General features: G+C 37.5%; 2 protein-coding genes across 2 annotated transcripts in view; both read left to right on the plus strand.

The window, feature by feature from the left end:
• The window catches only part of evi5b (ecotropic viral integration site 5b), a 54914-nt gene extending 47708 nt beyond the window's left edge, over positions 1-7206 (plus strand). The window contains exon 18 of the mRNA XM_083561846.1: positions 5028-7206. Within this exon, the coding sequence (XP_083417972.1) occupies positions 5028-5300 (273 nt within the window). The 3' untranslated portion in view covers positions 5301-7206. The remainder of the gene's footprint in view (positions 1-5027) is intronic.
• Positions 7207-10668: 3462 nt separating this feature from the next.
• gfi1ab (growth factor independent 1A transcription repressor b) lies at positions 10669-17019 on the plus strand. The gene is made up of 7 exons (XM_083569841.1): positions 10669-10801; positions 13418-13555; positions 13958-14131; positions 14943-15313; positions 15483-15620; positions 15721-15886; positions 16266-17019. Exons 2-7 carry the CDS (start codon positions 13444-13446, stop codon positions 16442-16444), a joined length of 1140 nt encoding a protein of 379 aa, XP_083425967.1. The 5' UTR covers positions 10669-10801; positions 13418-13443; the 3' UTR covers positions 16445-17019.
• The last annotated feature ends 2813 nt before the right edge of the window (positions 17020-19832 follow it).

A 19832-nucleotide genomic window follows, 5' to 3' on the forward strand; every position in this document is an offset into this window, starting at 1 on the left:
TTGATACAGGCTTGTTGAAGCAACACCAGGCATTTATTACTAGAAAAAAGTAAACAATTATTTGCCCATAAAGTGCTGTTTTCTCTCTCATTGTAATTCATAAAGACAATTGAAGAGTCAGCAACAGTGTATAATAATATACAAAGTGTATATAATGCTTTTTGGCCTGTAGTGTGCTAGAAATGACTTCACTAATGATTTATACTGCCTTGGTTGTGATGACATCTGCCCTAGAGATCACAACGAAATGAAAAGATTTTTATTTAGTCAATCTGATTTTATAAAAAAAATGTATGATTTAATAAACCTGATCAGAGTTTCTTTGTAGGTATAAGGTGCACCCAAGAAAAACGGATGTCTGAGATATGAACTGTGCAAAAGCTTTCTTGCTGGTTGCTATTTAAATCACGTAATTGCTAAAGAGTGAGAGGTTTCCTATCAACCATATTTGCACAGAATGAAACTACACACCCTCAACACAACCCCACTACACTATCGGCTGTCACACATCAAGTGTCTTGCTGCTAGTTTCCGGCCTATTCATTTTCTCTCTCTCTCTCTCTCTCTCTCTCTCTCTCTCTCTCTCTCTCTCTCTCTCTCTCTCTCTCTCTCTCTCTCTCTCTCTCTTTCTCTCTCTCTCGGTTTCTCTTTTTCGCTGTATTTATTTATTTTCTCAGTTCACATGAAAGCAAAGTTCTTATCATTTACAGGCGAAGTTTGTTGTATAAAAATGTATTTGCACGTTAACGTTTTAATGAGTATGTGAGGTTACACACAAGGTGTTGCGGTTGCTTTGAAATACCCATGAATACCTCTCTTCCCACATGTCTGTCTTGGTGCGGCAGTGTGTTTCAGGTAAGCAAGTGCGTGTGTGCGCGTGTACGTGTGTTTAAGCATATGTGAATTACACCCCACATAAAATCCAAACCCACATTTCTTGATTTTCCTAATCACTCCCCCAAACCCCCCCCTTACTTTGGGTTTTATTTGCCCTTATTTCTTTTCTGATTTTCTTCGTATTTTTCCGCCTCCTGTTATTGCATGCATTTCATTTCTTTGCATTATGTTCAGCAGTTTGCAGCAGATCAGAAGAGCAGGACATGTTACTGATTCTTGCAGTAATCTTTTCAGCATTTCAGAATCAAGCCACTTCCTTCTCAGAACATAAATAGACTGAGACTCGTATAGCTATATGTTCAGATGCATGCGTAGACAGATTTCCATGCAGAAATCTGAAAATAGCCTCTGTGTGTGAGTAAATATATATATATATATATATATATATATTTACTTTTTTGTAGCCCCTTGTAGAATTGTAGCCCCTTGTACAATTATAGAATGTACACATTTCCTGTAAATGCAACCCACTTTTTGCCAGCAGATCTCTAAACCTGCCCTCATTAGCGTAATGTAGTGAAGTTGTGTTAGAAGTTGAGTTAAGCGTATAATTTTTTGTGCCTAGACAGCCCCTACCCCGATTAAAGATTTGAGGGTGTTTGTTCATTGCTGCAGGAAAACTATGAGTTTAGGGCACAAATTAAAAAACATCACTGTGACTGATTTGAGTCAACACTTTCATGTGGGAGGAAACACTTGGGCAGTGTTTCTCAGATAAACACAAGCAGATTTAAGTCCCGGATAATAAACAAGCCAAGTATCAGATTGAAGTTAAATCACATTTCTAGGTATATAGATAACGTTTCCCAAATTCTTAGATCCTTCATCTGGACATACTTTTCATGTGTGTCAAAGTGCATGAAACAACTTACATTCGTTGTAAACTGTGGGATGTTGGAGCTCCGTGGTTAAGATGTTGGACTTCTGATTGGAAGGCCGTTAGTTCACATCTCAGCACCACCAAGCTGCCTTGCTAGACCTCGAGATAACTGTATAAATGAGATAACTGTATAAAGCCGTTGTGAATAAGGGCATCTGCCAAAAGCCATAAGTGTTAAACTGCACCACAGTGTATACAAAATAAATCATTCCATTTAGATATTTAGGGTTTTCTAAATATTCGTAGGGTTTTTTTTCCCCCTAATTATTAACATTCAGCATTTTAATGTTCATAGAAGTACATTTGCTTTTGATACATGACTTCTAAGCAGTGTATTAAATATTATACTCCTTAAATTAACTTAAACCATTAAACCCGTACAAGTCAGTAAAACATTTTCCAAAGTAACAGATAAAACACTATATATATATATATATATATATATATATATATATATATATATATATATATATATATATATATATATATATATATATATACACATACACAGTGAGGAAAATAAGTATTTAAACACCCTGCAATTTTGCAAGTTCTCCCACTTAGAAATCATGGAGGGGTCTGAAATTGTCATCGTAGGTGCATGTCCACTGTGAGAGACATAGTCTAAAAAAAAAAAAAAAAAAAAAAAATCCAGAAATCACAATGTATGATTTTTTTTTAACTATTTATTTGTATGATACAGCTGCAAATAAGTATTTGAACACCTGAGAAAGTCAATGTTAATATTTGGTACAGTAGCCTTTGTTTGCAATTACAGAGGTCAAACGTTTCCTGTAGTATTTCACCAGGTTTGCACACACTGCAGGAGGGATTTTGGCCCACTCCTCCACACAGATCTTCTCTAGATCAGTCAGGTTTCTGACCTGTCGCTGAGAAACACGGAGTTTGAGCTCTCTCCAAAGATTCTCTATTGGGTTTAGGTCTGGAGACTGGCTAGGCCACGCCAGAACCTTGATATGCTTCTTACAGAGCCACTCCTTGGTTATCCTGGCTGTGTGCTTCGGGTCATTGTCATGTTGGAAGACCCAGCCTCGACCCATCTTCAATGCTCTAACTGAGGGAAGGAGGTTGTTCCCCAAAATCTTGCAATACATGGCCCCGGTCATCCTCTCCTTAATACAGTGCAGTCGCCCTGTCCCATGTGCAGAAAAACACCCCCAAAGCATGATGCTACCACCCCCATGCTTCACAGTAGGGATGGTGTTCTTGGGATGGTACTCATCATTCTTCTTCCTCCAAACACGTTTAGTGGAATTATGACCCAAAAGTTCTATTTTGGTCTCATCTGACCACATGACTTTCTCCCATGACTCCTCTGGATCATCCAAATGGTCATTGGCAAACTTAAGACGTGCCTGGACATGTGCTGGTTTAAGCAGGGGAACCTTCCGTGCCATGCATGATTTCAAACCATGACGTCTTAGTGTATTACCAACAGTAACCTTGGAAACGGTGGTCCCAGCTCTTTTTTAGGTCATTGACCAGCTCCTCCCGTGTAGTTCTGGGCTGATTTCTCACCTTCCTTAGGATCATTGAGACCCCACGAGGTGAGATCTTGCACGGAGCCCCAGTCCGAGGGAGATTGACAGTCATGTTTAGCTTCTTTTGCTCCAACAGTGGACCTTTTTTCACCAAGCTGCTTGGCAATTTCCCCGTAGCCCTTTCCAGCCTTGTGGAGGTGTACAATTTTGTCTCTAGTGTCTTTGGACAGCTCTTTGGACTTGGCCATGTTAGTAGTTGGATTCTTACTGATTGTATGGGGTGGACAGGTGTCTTTATGCAGCTAACGACCTCAAACAGGTGCATCTAATTTAGGATAATAAATGTAGTGGAGGTGGACATTTTAAAGGCAGACTAACAGGTCTTTGAGGGTCAGAATTCTAGCTGATAGACGGGTGTTCAAATACTTATTTGCAGCTGTATCATACAAATAAATAGTTTAAAAATCATATATTGTGATTTCTGGATTTTTTTTTTTAGATTATTTCTCTCACAGTGGACATGCACCTACGATGACAATTTCAGACCCCTCCATGATTTCTAAGTGGGAGAACTTGCAAAATAGCAGGGTGTTCAAATACTTATTTTCCTCACTGTATTTATATTTATAAAAAATATAATCCTGTTAGCGAAATCTATTTTCTTCCTGCAAACAATTTATTCCACTTTACACCACACATATTTTACTTCTAAGAATATTTCACATCATACTTTTTAGCCATTTCTGGCTATATAAATCACGCAGCATAACACAACTGACAAATCGGAACTATTGCAAGAATATTGTGTTCTTGTTTTGAATGCAGATGATGTGTAGTCAAGTGTAATTTCATATGGCTAAAAAAAATAAATAAAAAAAAAAACAGCTGTGCTTTTTATTGCATGAACTTGGTGACCATTACTAAAAGTGAAGTGCACTTGGCTGTTGGATGTCATTCTCTATCCACATTCCAAAGTGCATCACCTGAAAGGGTACATACGGTTAGTCATGCATGTTCTTGGATAGATTTGAAACACGCACATGCTGAAACTGTGTCGACACACACAAGAAATTTGGTCTCAGCTGTTTGTGACTCTGAAAAGAACAGACATAAATAACAACTTACAGCTTACTCTACATTTAGCTTATAGACAAGACAATTCAGATTAAATAAGACCACAATGTACAGAGAATATGACAGATCATAATAAACAGTACAAAAAGTGTTAAAGTGCATGGTAGTGCGAAAAGCAGTACTGTGCATCACATTAGATAAAGAAGTGTCAGAACCACCCCTTCCTCTGCATGAGCTGACTTACTTATATGAATAATTGTCAAGTAGTGTTAGTGGTCATGTGGAAGATCAGGTTTCGATTTCCAGATGTGCGTACTTTCAGAGGATCTGGTGAAGGTTCTCAGAGGTAAGGTCATTGGGCTGCTGTTTGCAAGGCTGCCAGTTTAAAACCAAGTAACACCAAGTTGTCATTGTTGGGCCCTTTGATCTCTCGATTGATGTGTTTTTCCTTGTTTTAAAAGTTGCTTTGGATAAACTTGGCAGCCAAATGAGAAAATTTGCCGTTATACAGTTCCAAATGAGACATAGGGATTTTTTTGTTTGCCGAACGAGGCATGCATGCTCAGGACATCCCCCATTTCACCACACTCCTAAGCAATGATTATTACATAGACTCCGTACTCGATGTTTTTTATTCTCTTGAGAGTTCTGACGTGTGAACGCTGTGTTCCCAGATCCGCTGTTTAAAAGGGCAGAGAGGCTTACCCGGCCATACCAATTTTGATCGGATCCACATCGTCAATCACTACGGAGGGGACAACGAGTCATATCAATCCTCGGATGAAGACGGCGTGAAGCTACCGCTTTGCGTGACCCCCCGTCAGGGTGACTGCCGCATCACACTTCACCCCCAGCTGGAAGACACGGACAGCGAGCCCGACGAGGACGGGGAGAGTCTCAGGCTCACAGTGCCTTCCAACAGCAGCCATAAGAGCACCACTGTGTGACCACCGACACTACCACCCCTGACTGCAGCCTGTGGGGAAGAGTTCATAGTCGCATCCGGATCCGAAACTGCCATCCGCTTCTGTACTCAAAAATTCTGAAATCTTCTTTACAAACTAAGAATCAGAATTTTTTTTTTTCCCTTTTCTTAAATTCACATCTGCCTTATTCATTTTGTTTTTGCCAAAATGAGCCAGATGTTTATATTGGAACTTGTCAATGCATTTTGGCAAGAAATCCAGTGGCTTGTTGTGCTTTGTAAAGCCACACTGGACAGGAGCAAATAATGACAGTCCCTAAGACTACACCAGACTCTTCGTCGCTACGCGTCACATTACCAGAGATACTTGTGTGATATAGTATTTTATGCATTATGATAAAGCTTCATTCTTCTCATTTTTATTATTATTGTTTTTCTTTTTTTTTTTCTTTTTTTTTTTTCTTTTTCTTTTTTCTTTTTAAGAATAATCAAAATCCCACGGTGTACATTCGTGGGTGTCCATAACATTGAGGGAAACCTTAAAGGTTTTAGGAACACTATTGTTCAAATGAACATAAACCTGCGAATTAAAATAGATTAGTGTCATATCAACCAACATTAACAATTTTTTTTTTTTAACCATAACATGCAGTACATCTAATGACCTTTGACTTTATGAAAAAGCAGCTTGTCAAAGAGCTCACATCTGTGTGTGTGTGTTTGTGTGTGTGTGTGTGTGTGTGTGTGTGTGTGTGTGTGTGTGTGTGTGTGTGTGTGTGTGTGTGTGTGTGTGTGTGTGTGTGTGTGTGTGTGTGTGTGTGTGTGTATAAATATATATATGTATATGTACATGTTTCGAATCTCCATTTTGACTTGAAAGTGTGTAATGAATTTCATATCCTTGATGTACAGTGTAAAATTTGGACGAAAAGGGACATAATCACTGCTTTTGGGAGACGTTCGAATGCAACACTGTGCTCACTTCTATGTTGTTACTGTACTGTATCCAATTCTTGATTTTACTCTCAGAATATCACAAGTTTATCCTTCTGTTGCCTGTGAAGACATTATCGGTTTCTGTATCACCGAGTTTCTTAAGCATGTTAGAAAAGGAGCATGTACCACATTTTTAGAGCAGTTTCACTAAATAAGGCAAATAGCAACCCAGCAGGAGAGACTGAACTCCTCCTAGGAGTATTTCTGTTCGACACCTCATTCACGTTCAACACATTTTGTTGCACTTTTGCACAGAACCTACAGAGTGCTCCAAAAGTATTGGTCACGGGACACTGGTTGTTTTTGATCCATGCTTTTACACATGGGATTAGAGGCAGCAATTACTGGTGGATTGAGCATCAATCAAAGAAGTGTACAGTGTAATTTGCGTGTTACGCCCTGCATTTCAGGCCACGGCCCCTTTTAATATTGATTATGTACAAAGAAATGCAAAGTGTGTATATGAAAGTGTCACTTTTTAGTTTTTACAAAACTGTTTCTCAGCCAGGTTACAAAAACCATCAGCGTCCTGTATAATGAAGTGCCACCAGTTGCTGTATAGCTACTTTGCTGTACAATGTTTTCTGTTCATCTTAGAAATTGTTCTGCTGCTACTCTTGGTGAAGGAGTGAACTCACTTTCCATGCTCTTGCCATAACACTAATGTCCACCATGGGTTTTTCGTTCAACTTGACCACAGGTTTTTCCATCCACACCATGTTCTTCTTATAGCACTTTGCGTTTAGCAAATTAACAACCCTGGCATTTTGGTTCTCAAACGTTTTTTTTTTTTTTTGTGCTTTGATATAGTTGTACAAATTAAGTTTCTGCAAGTGTTCTTTTTGTTATTTTCCTGCATGTGATGAATTGTCACATCACTACTTACACTATTGTTTCTTTTTAGTCATGCAATAAACAGATAATGCTGGCGAGCCTTTTTATCTCTGTTTTATGACAAGTTTTACTGATACCAATTATTTATTGAAAAGTTTTCGTTTGAGGGTGTTAAACACGAAAGGTACGCACAGACATGTTACAGTACACCTGTGTGAAACTGGGAATAAGTTCAGAAATGCATTTGTAGAAGTGGTTTCTCTGGCAATTTCTTTCAGTATGTAAAAATGCTCTACGGTCTCCAGGTCACTAATCAAAAAATAGGTGAGTACACAATGTAAAGGTATTATAATAATAAACTAATAATAAAAACAAAACAAATCAAATGAATAAAATTTTTTTGCTGGACAATTCTATAGGAATTATGAATTTGTTTGCATCGTTCTATTCCTGTTGCATCTTGATTTTTTTTTTCAATGACCGCAGGATAAACCAATGACCCATAAAATTGAGAACAACTTTTAAGGAAGATAAGCCAGATGCTAATATTAAGATAATGAAATGAGTCATGTTTTGGCTGGGCAATTTGCTATTCAAATAATTGTTACAGTACAGGCATTCAAACCTTCAAGGAACACATCTGTCTAAAAATGAAACCTGTGCTGAATGTGACCTAAAATAGTCAGAACTGTGAACCTCAGATGCTTGCATTTAAATATGGTTAAATACAGTGTATACTTTACCCTTCCATGCATGAATTACTAAATTGCAAAGACGTGTATTTCAGTATCTCTCTCTCTATATATATATATATATATATATATATATATATATATATATATATATATATATATATATATATATATATAATTATTATATTTATTATTATTATTATTATTATTATGATGAAGGATATGCATATCTGTACTGTAGTGGACACCATGCATTAACAGTATAAAAGGTGAATAAGTAGAACTTATTGTTTGGTTTGGAAAAAAAGCACGTTTTTAGAAACATTTACTTAAAATCAAATGGTATAAATAACCCAGAAGAACAATAAATATCAACAAAAATAGAGAGAACATTAAAAATCATATTCTATGCCACAAAACGCATTTTACAAATTGAAAACTTGCATTAAAAACAATCAAAACAAGTATTATACTTTGTATCATTTGAATTTGTATTTTGAAATGTATTATTCATTTAAAAATTTATAGCCTACTGTATTTCATACATTTTTCAAAGCCGTTTGATTTCCCAATGGGAACAGAGAGAACGCCTCTAAAAGCAGGCTATTAATTGTTTAATGAAAATAAAACATTTTGAAGCACCCAGGACACAATGCCACTCGACATGCTTGGCAAATGTTACTTCTTTTTTTTTTTTCTTGCATGCTATTCATACACACTTGAGCACACAACCAAATGCAATCATGCACACATATCCCCGTCCTCATATTAAAAAAAATAGAGACTATACGCTTTGAAATAAATTATTAAATCTGAAGAATATTCAAAATTGCTGTTTAATAAAACCAGTCAAGTAAATTATATCATTAAAAAAAACAGAAGAAAAAGAAAACTATCATTCAAATTTTGAGTAAAGAATTTCTCAAATTTCATATTATTTTTTTACCCATCTGGTGATAACAAAAGGAATGAACACTTATTCCTGAGGTATTTTTGTCTCCTTTTCCCTCCAGCATTTTAAATGTATGTTACAAAATCTCAAAACAGCAGACATACAAAGAAAAGTTAAATGGTCTTAATGGCAGAGTGGCTAGATGGAGGTCTATTCTCAGTGCAAGACCCATGGAAGAACACTGAAGGACTCTCAATTCTAAACTTTCTCTGAAAGAATCCAGGCACAGCTCTTCACCTGCCCAAAACCATTTTAACAGTGAAACATAAAGGTGGCAGCATCATGCTGTGGTGGTGTTTTACTACAGCACGGACTGGGCAACTGGTCAGGGTTGGAAGGAAGTTGAGGGCAAAGTACAGAGGAATCCTCAATAAACCCACAGCATTCACGACCTCATTTTGGGCCAAAGGTTCACCAACACAGGAGCGGTTTAAGGACAACTCTATGAATGTCCAGGAGAGGCCCAGGCAGTGCCCTGACTTGAACTCTATTGAACACCTCTAGAGAGACTTGAAAATGGCTGTCCACTGACTGTCCCCATCCAATCTGATCCAGCTTGAGAGGATTTGCTATGAAGAATAGCCGAAAATCGCCCAGTCCAGGTGTGCAAAGCTTTTTGCAGCAAACCTAAAAAAGACTTGAGGCTGTAATTGCTGCTGAAAGTGCATCAACTAAGTGCTGAGTAAAGGGTCTGAATACTTATGTACATGTGATATTTCAGGGCTATAATTCTGTTTTCACCTTGCCATTATGTGGCTACGTGAATGTAGATTTATCAGAAAAAAAAAAATAACTGTATAATGGCTGTCCCTGTTCTCTGATTCCAACTTCCTAGCAAGCTGAAATATGTGAAGAAGGGATTTCACTTTTCTGTGGTCTATATGTGTATCATTTGGGGGATGCCATGTATTATGTAAATTAATTATGTAAAGCACATCAGATATGCTGTTATAGAAATAAAGTAATGACAGGGTGGTGTGATGGCATTACCAACACTGTTACCAACACTGTTACATTATACTGTAAAATTACACGTCTTACAGAAATAGTATTTCCTATCATTACTTTGTAATAAGGCAGGTATGAACAATCGTGTCCTGAAGACTCTCTTCAAACGTACCAGGCTTTGAGAAACACTGACACTGATGCATTTTTTATTTACATTTCTCCTTATAAAATAAATATTAAATCCGTTTATTCGCAGGTTCAGATTAAATGTCTGCAATGCAAGCCTTTATTTGTTGCTTCAGAGACAATAACATGAAACATAAGATTTATGTGATTTAATGTGAAACTATGAAATGAATGAATGGAAATGATTTGCACCCTGTAGGAAAATCATGCTCAAGGGTGTTGAAGGGGTGGTGTGAGTTCCTGCTATGGAGTTCCTGCTATGATTTTTAACAAGTTTGTGATTGCATTTGAAGATACTGGATGCACTAATAACTATTTCCTCTTGTTACTAGTGTTATGGCAGCAAGAAAGAGTGATTTGTTCTGTTTAACTCAATAAATCAGCCGTCCGGGAGAATGAGCTGCTCTTGGAGAATAGGCAAGTATTAACACCAGTATGTGGATATCAACCTTTTCATGGTCACAGTAACATAATACAGATCAGTGACTTCTGTATCAGCTTGATGTGACCAAAGGATAAACGGATGCCAGACTCAGGAGCTTCATTATAGTTTCTCTGAGAGCTTTGATTATTCACAGACCTGTTAATAGTGATATCCAGTGTGCTCAGGTTGAATTGTTGTGCTCTGACTTTGCATGAATGTGAGATGTAGTAGTCTGGGTCGGGTTCACATTTCTGCTATATGAGGATGATGATGATGATGATAACGTGTTATAAAAAAGTGCACTATTGTCATGACGACTGTGCGCCGCGAAATGAAACGTGTTGCAAATAAGGTTTTCAGGAAGTATGTTTTCTGACAGCTCAGAGTGAAACAGTGAAACAGAGTACAGCATGGCGGAGCTGTAGACTGCAGACACACTGATGATAAAGACTCAACAGAGGATCCAAGAGCACAGAACTTCGGGACCACAGGTAAGCGGGGAGCGCCCTATGTGTGTGTGTGTGTGTGTGTGTGTGTGTGTGTGTGTGTGTGTGTGTGTGTGTGTGTGTGTGTTTGTGTGCGTGCGTGCGCGCGCGCGCGCGAATGTGTGTGTGTGTGCCAGCCAGAGTATTTAGGATGGAGCAGGCATCTGAAATGTCTGAAATCTGCAGTACGATCAGCAAATCACGACTCGATCCAGACTTCAAATATGCGCTTTAAAAATGTGCGTATATATATATATATATATATATATATATATATATATATATATATATATATATATATATATACTATATATACTTTTATATTATCATATAATATTAAACGTAAATAGTATGTACAGTTTAAATGTCTATATGAAAGACAATATTTATAATAATAATAATTATTATTATTATTATTATTATTACGATTATAATTATAAGCATGGTGATCATAATAATTACCATCATATTCATAAGTCAATAATTTTTTTCTTCTTCTTATTATTATTATATGCGGGATGAAGCGAGTATCTATTATCCCACATTTTGCACAGAAAATTATCTATATTCTACCTATATTTCTAATATTTATTATATCTTGTTTATAGCAGCTCGAAGCGGTTATAGAGGTTTCCAAGAAAAAAATTCTATGGCAAAGAATATTGCTTTGTAAATGATGCCCTAAATGAGAAATATGAAACATAACCTAACAGGTAATAACAAAAAAACAAAACATAAAAACAATAGATAAATCTCCAAGCTTGTGAGATTTGATGACAGTTTTTTTTCCTGTAAGATTTAACACGTGTTTTGTTCTTGTTGCTGAAATAAAGTGTGTGATTTAGTGAACTGTACGCGTTATCGTGCCCGGATGCCCTGCGGTTGCACGCGCGCTCCTGTCTAATCAACGAAAAGCACATTGCGCTTTGATTTCCTGCACCGTGATGCTTTCCAAAAAAAAAAAAAAAAAAGAACCAGACATTTCCAAATCCACAATCTAAAACAGTCTCTGCATGGTCCTAGATTGTAGTTGGAGATTAAATGTCATAGATTTGGACTTCAGTTGACTGCTGTTCGTGCGGCGCTGATAAAGTCGGGGTCAGTGCGTGTCGTTACTGAATATTATCGGCGCAGTGTTTTGCGACAAGCAAACGAGGCCTTTAACCATCCTGCAGGTTTTAGCCTGAATATTCTCTGTCTCGTCAGGTGTGTTCCTTTGTGGGGGGGTATTTGAAGGGCGCAAAAAATGTGCCTATTGCAAGCTATTTCTAAAAAATGGTTTTGCAAGAGATTTGTGAAAGAGCGTCGCCACTTTGTGCATATGTAAAGTCGGTGTGTACCTCGTGCACATGCATTATAAAAAAATGCACTGAACAGTTACACACCCCATAATGTGCTTTTCTCCTTTATTAAAAAAAAATCAACGGTTAATAAATCAGTAGTTGCTTTTCTGAAACATCTTCAACACCACGAAGATACACTGCATTTGACCACGAAGCTGCAATGAAGCTCTCGGGAGTGAACGCGCAGAGCGCGCGAGCTGACGCCGCGCCGCAGGTGAGAGAGAGAGAGCGCGAGAGCCCCCTGCGCGCGCGCGCGTGCGTGCGTCAGCTGGGTACCTGCGCTCCGTCTGCTCCCGCGAGCTCAATGCGGGGTTCTGTTTTCTCCAGCCAGGAGGACGGAGGGGGATGAAGGGGGTGCGGATGCGCGACAGCAGATCACCGGCGTCCCGATTCTGCGCTCGACCAGAACAAGGCGCCTCTCTGTTCCACCTGCACGTGCTCGCTGAAAAAAAAAATAAAAAAATTAGAGGCAGCAGGCGTGAAACTGGAGAGGGCGGTGTATGCATTGACGTGTTTGCTCGCTTGTTGAACTATTTTTTTTTTTAAAAAGAGAAAAATTTGAGTCGCAAAATCTCCAAACGCATGTCAAGTTTATTTATACGTCTCTAAAATCTAAATAATATCATTTTAGAGTAACATTTCAAGGTACACTTCTTTATATACAAGATAATATTTAATGGTATAAAAGATGTTCGCTTCCATCGATCTAAAAAGAAAAAGTGCAGTTTTATATTTCTTTCTTTAGAATGTATACAACTAATATCAAATGTCTTAATGTTTGTTCTATAATTAATCAAATCGAATAATCCACCCCGTATAGAGGGATTTTGTTTGTTTGTTTGTGATTAATTTTATAACTGGCAACCAGCAAAAACGTGTCTCAGCATTTCTCTCTCTATTCTCTCAGGCGGCTGCTTCAGCTCGAGTATCACATTGATAAAGCGAAGTGTATCATTTAATCCTGATTGCACTGTTTCTAATTCCCTCTGGGTTTGAGTGGTCGTGTTCATTTTATACAGCCCCTTCCTCCCCTCCTCCTTCACCACCTTCTCCTCGAAAAAAAAGAAAGAAAAAACCCGCAGGAACCCTCCTGGCTGGCTTTCATTTAAAGCACCTGTCTCCCTGCAACACCTGGCAGACGGGCGAGACGAGTTGCGCATGCGCAGTTCTCCCACAGGATGCCTTATAGTCTTACAGGGGAGCAGATTCCCTCTATGACCTTTCAGTCGGACTGTCAGACGGACTGACCACCACTTGCTGTTTGCTTAATAACTTGTAGGATAAAGAAGAGAGTGAAGAGTAAAGATGCCTCGGTCTTTCTTGGTGAAGAGTAAAAAGGCCCACAGTTACCATCAGCCACGGGGTTTAGAGGACAACTGCAACAGACTCGAGACGATTTTAGCTCATATCTGCGCAGGTATTTTAATATTCTTTTTTTTTACATATGATTGAGTTTTATTTTAAACAAAATATACCGAGAAATGTCTATTTTTATCGTTGAATTAAGTGAATTTTCGAAGTACTTTGTTCAGATATAAATAAATTGTTAAATGACATTAGCATGACAATTACCCTTATTTATTCGTTCGTGTGTTAGTTTTTACTTTTCTTAATGTTTAATTATAAATCATATGTACAGATGAATGACCCTTGTGAACTGGTTATGGAGTTTCAGGGCTGCTGTTGTTCACACCTCAATCCGAATTCTAATTTTCGCATTAAAATCGAACAGCCAGGGTTTGTTTAGAGGACAAATAGTTTATATACAATGCTCATATCTAATATACTGCTATTTGCCGGTGTCTGTGTGATATTGCAGACAGTAAGAGTGCAGAAGCAGGGGAGCTGTGTGTGGAGACAGAGGAAGTATTAGCGCTCACGGACTCCGCCGCTGTGTCCTCGCGCTCTCCGCACAGCTGCAGCAGCAGTGTGTGTGATCGCTCTTCAGACTATGAAGACAGCTGGAGGCCTCCGTCACCCTCTGCATCACCAGGTACCAGCCTAGGGATTTTAATACTTACACTAACACTTGAAGCGGGTTGTGTACACACCGATTTTTATACACCCCTCTGGGCTGTAGAGACGTGTAGCTGCAAGGAATTGGTTTTTTTACTATTCAGTGTTTTGAAATTACTTTTTTACTCTTGAACATTCCGGGATTTGTCGGCACATCAGCTAGGGAATACTACCGAGGTATTGTTATTGTTATTGTTATTATTATTATTATTATTATTATTAGTAGTAGTAGTAGTAGTAGTAGTATTATCATTGAGAAGTAAATCTATTTAAACCACATGCCTGCAGTTTCAGATAAAGGAACAACATTTTATATGTCATTGTCACTATCTATTTTTTTTCTTTTCTTTGGATGAGTTCCTTTCACAAGCTTTTGTACCTTAAAAAATAGATTAAAATTTAGACTGGAATTACCTTTTAGTCTAAATCTGTGAAGAAACACTGAACACTATTCTAAGTAAAATATCCATACTAAATATACAAAGATGTACTATTGATGATGGCTTTTATAAGTGCCTTGGAACTCTTTTACACATATGACAGGTGTAGGAAATGTAAATAAAAAAATATATATTATTATTATTGTTGTTGTTGTGGTTGTTGTTGTTGTTGTTGTTATTGGGTCTCATTTATATCAGGTAGCTCAGGCATCATTTTGTTATTCTTTTACTGCATTGTCACGTAGACAGCATCGAAAGTCTATTTCTAATATGCATGACTAAAAGACTTTGACCTTTGTGACTATACAACAGACTTCAGGAAATACTGACTTCTTTTTTCCTTGACAGATTCTGAAACGTCATTTTCACCTAGTGTTGATGAAACACAGCCTTTTGCTGTGCCCTTTGAGCCATGGAGCAGCAGTTATTCAGGCTCTGAAATGAGACAACTGGTCCGGCAAAACTTTAACAACCATCATTCTTCCTTGAGTTATTATGGAGAAAGAGTGATTGGTCCTTCTCTTTTTGGGGAGAGGGGATCCAACACAAGTATTTTCAACAATTATGAGTCTACTACAAACCTATTTGAGCGGCCGTCTTCTAGCCCTGGACTGTATGTAGACAGAGAAATAAATAGACCCGAGATGAAAACGGACACAGCCAGGCTTTGTAGTCGCCTTATGTTGAATGGAGCCTTCAAATGCATCAAATGCAGCAAGGTAACAGCACCCCACTTTTCCTGTTTACTACTTTTCGGAATCGTGTAAATTACAGCATGAGTAACTTCTGAACTTGTAGCCTGTCTGAAGATCTCTGAGCTCTTTAGGAAACACTAAACCTCAGGTGATGTACTGTGTCTTGAGCCGGCTATCTTTCTCTGCATCACAGGTGTTCTCCACTCCACATGGTCTAGAAGTTCACGTTCGGAGGTCCCACAGTGGAACGCGACCCTTTGCTTGTGACATTTGTGGAAAAACTTTTGGACATGCAGTCAGCCTGGAACAGCACAGATCTGTTCATTCTCAGGTAACTGTAGTTGAATTTAGCCAGATGTGCCATTTATAGCATGAATTTCCACTATTTAACTTTCAGCGTGTGTTTAACATTACCTGTTATCTTTTAACAGGAAAGGAGTTTTGATTGTAAAATCTGCGGCAAAACTTTCAAAAGATCCTCTACTCTGTCCACACATCTTCTCATCCACTCTGATACGAGGCCTTATCCGTGCCAGTACTGCGGCAAGAGGTTTCATCAGAAATCAGACATGAAGAAACACACGTTTATTCACACTGGTGGGTTTTATTATTTTAGGATGTTTATTCATCATATCAATTTAGTTTTCAATTTGGTCTATAAACAGTATTGCAATATACTAAAGGGATTTAATTCATGGTTGCCATGCATTCACGTTTTACACCTGATCCCATAAATCTCAAAGATATTTTTTTTAATTCTTGTGAATTAATTTCTTACAAATGTAAGAATAACACTTCCCCTAATCCCTGCAAGCAGATTAAACATTGTAAAAAAGTAAACATTGTGTGAATCACCTGAGCCAAACCTGAGACCTGTCAAAGTTCCTATGTTTAGACTATAATATAATAGTAAATAATGATTATATTATAATAATGATATGTCTCAAGACTTTACATATATTTTTTTATTTTACAGGAGAGAAGCCCCACAAGTGTCAAGTATGCGGCAAAGCTTTCAGTCAGAGTTCGAATTTGATAACACACAGCCGAAAGCACACTGGTTTTAAACCTTTCGGCTGCGACTTGTGCGGAAAAGGCTTCCAACGCAAAGTGGACTTGAGGAGACACAAGGAGACTCAACACGGACTGAAATGAGGAATGATTCAACTTCAAGAAACAATTTCAGTCAGTATCTCTGGACAGTCGTTTGCCTTTCTCAGTGCTGGCCCACATCACGGCGAAAAAACTCCAGGATGGATTTAAAGTAGGCCTTCTGTAACTATTCAAAACCAGGAACCTGCAATTAACACAATCACATGAACATGAGGTTCTCAAACAATTTAGATTTGATCTAGGACAATTTTGACCTGTGCCTCTACAGATTCTGTGTCCATCTTGGATACGCTCTCAGAAATATACCAAAATGAATTTTTTCACATGGCAGGGATGGACACATTAAGAACACATATTTTCTGAGCTTTTTTTTATTTTTATTTATTTTTTTTTTAACCTGGAATGATGAATGTGGTGAAGCTTTAATTATCTTCTAGAGGAACGTTACATCAGTGGAACATTTATATGTCTTAAATTATTACTATTTTTTTTTTCTTTACCATATTCATGTTTCCAGTGAAAGATCAAATGTACAAAGGCTGACTGTGCTGTTGGCAAAGAAAAGTTTCGTATATGGTACCTGTATTTCTGAGAATGTAAAGTAGGTGTGAATTCTACACTGGGAATTTTTTGTTGTAGGCCATGGTCATGTAAGCTAACAGGGGATTCCCAAGCAAATGTTTATAATGTAGGTTAAAGCGAATTTCCATGATTTTCATGTTTCCAAAACTGCTGTTTTGTGCTTTGTGTAGCCTAAATTGTTAGTCAAGAGGTCACCCAGCAGGTCTGGCAAGATCAAGCAAATGCACAGCAAAATCATAAAATGTAGACTGAAATAGTTGCTATAGCTGAAGGTCCACACACACTGAATTTACCCCTACAGTGTTAATTTATTACCCGCTTCACGTTTAGCATGCCAGTGGACTTGTTCAGCAGGGAGTTTTCGTTTGCTGTGGGATGAGATCGTGTAGACCTGAGTGCTTTACCCAAACCAAGGCTATAAGGGCGGTGTTTCCCCAGACCCAAAATATTATCACCAAAACAATCCGGGAGGCTTTCTAGTCAGTAACGGCCGCGGGAAAGGACATAGCTATCACAGGTAACATCAGCTGAACTGCAGGAAATCAGCGCCACTCACACTGACGCCATGCTGCTGTTCCTCTGCTGGCAAAACAGGCACTACAATAACCACGAGATTTAATCCAAACCAAGATTGTTTGTGTATTATATAAACCATGACTGATTTGTTGACTTCAAAAATATTTTTCCACTCGCCCTCCTAGACGGTTTGTGATCTCTATAATAATAATAATAATAATAATAATCATAATCATAATCATAATCATAATCATAATCATAATGATAATAATAATAATAATAATAATAATTATTATTATTATAATTATTGTTGTTGTTATTATGGGTTGTTTTTACACGAGTTAAACGCTCATGCAGTATCAATTGCAATATAAAATGTACATAATGATTTGCTTTCAACAATAAACATTATTTATTTATATTTACATTCATTGGTTGAATAAAAATGATGAAATCAATACAATGAATAGTGCTGTGTGTTTTTTTTTTTCCTACGCGTCTTCCTCGAAATCGATTATTCGAAAGATTCATCGAAATCTAAAGTTTAATCATTTATTTCTTGGAAATACACACTACAAATTTCACATCAAGTTTCAGCTTCACAGCTTTCTGATAAAATCATCACATCAAATGTAGCAACATTATTAAAAGTGTTTGCGTTGTTTTCCGTGTTGGAATCCTGACTCGGACCCGTAACAGCTGCTAATATGGCTTTACTTTTTCTGTGTAAATGAACCAGGTATCTGTTTAATGCTGTGCAAAATGAATGACTGGACTGAAGCGCGAGCGTCATATTGCACACTGTGGAGCTGAGATCACATCTCTACCAGAGGCAGGTGAGGCAGTGATGAGCCAATGCCTCACCTGTGACCTTCCAATATAAAGAAATGTAATGCAAAGTAAAAAGATAATGTTTTAAACAAACCAATTTCTCTGATCTGTGTTATGAATGCCATTTCGAAGCCAAGAGCTCTATACCTCACTTCGGATTCACACTGACATTAGTGGGGAAAAAACGCGACCTGGGACCATTGGTGTGAATTTCACCAATATATTCTTTGCACACTCTCATCGCTTTTTATAGTTTAGGCAACTTATTTCACATATCTGTATTTAGGCTTTTATACAGATATGTATTAGACTCATTTCCTCATGCCGCAATGATGAGGCTCTGTGATTCGATAACACTCCAATAACACTGTCTTATCAAAGCAAGTAGTTCCGAATGGGATCATTTCCATCTCCTTGGGGTTCGAATATGTGTAAAATCCCTTTTCACCTCCACTGCACTGCTCTCATATTGTCTTCAGAAACCATTTTATCAGAGTGTGTCTGAATCTATTCAAGGAACACTATGCATTGTTATTATTATTATTATTATTATTATTATTATTATTATTATTACTATTATTATTATTATGCTTATTATTATTATTATTATTATTAGTAGTAGTAGTAGTAGTAGTAGTAGTAGTAGTAGTAGTAGTAGTAATTTGTTTTGCCTCAAGTTAGCATTAAATGTAGTTGTAGTGAACATTCAGCAAAATACAAAATATGCATATGTGGAAAACATTTTCCAACTAAATAAATTGTATTTAAAAACCAGTCATGTTTGATTTAAGCCTCGTCTGGTTTATCCATAAATAAACCGTATTTCTCCACGTGAAAGAGAAAAAAACCGGTTAAAGTAAAAAAGCACGCGCTCGAGTCTCGCTGTAAAACTGTGAGGACGCTTCCTAACTGGCGCGCGCTGAAATGAACGCCAACGTGTTGAGTTTAGAGGTGCGGGTGTGGGATCTCATCTATACCAATACACGTATTTGTTCAATCATATATTTAAGCAGTAAAACGTCCTTTTATTGAAGGAAAAAGGCTTTTGGACGCGCACACACACACACACACACACACACACACACACACACACACACACACACACACACACACACACACACATATATATATATATATATATATATATATATATATATATATATATATATATATATATATATATATATATATATATATATATATCAGGTGTCAGAACATACAGATTTGGTGTCTATATGTGTCTCTTGATTAATAAAAAAAAAAAACCAAACAAACAAAAAAAACATTACAAAGCCAAATAGTAGTTTAGTGTTCATCATATATCTAATTGTGTAATAAACCCACTCTTTAGGCAGGTAAAACACATCTATTGCACCTGATCAGTCCTGCAGCAGACTAATAAATGCTCTGAAGGGAAGCAACAGATGTGGAGTGTAAGCTCTTTCCTGCATTGTTATGGGATGACAGTAATTAGGCCTTTTTGTTGACACCTAAAACACTC

Source organism: Silurus aristotelis (assembly GCF_946808225.1).
Source record: "Silurus aristotelis genome assembly, chromosome: 2".
NCBI classification, from domain to species: domain Eukaryota; kingdom Metazoa; phylum Chordata; class Actinopteri; order Siluriformes; family Siluridae; genus Silurus; species Silurus aristotelis.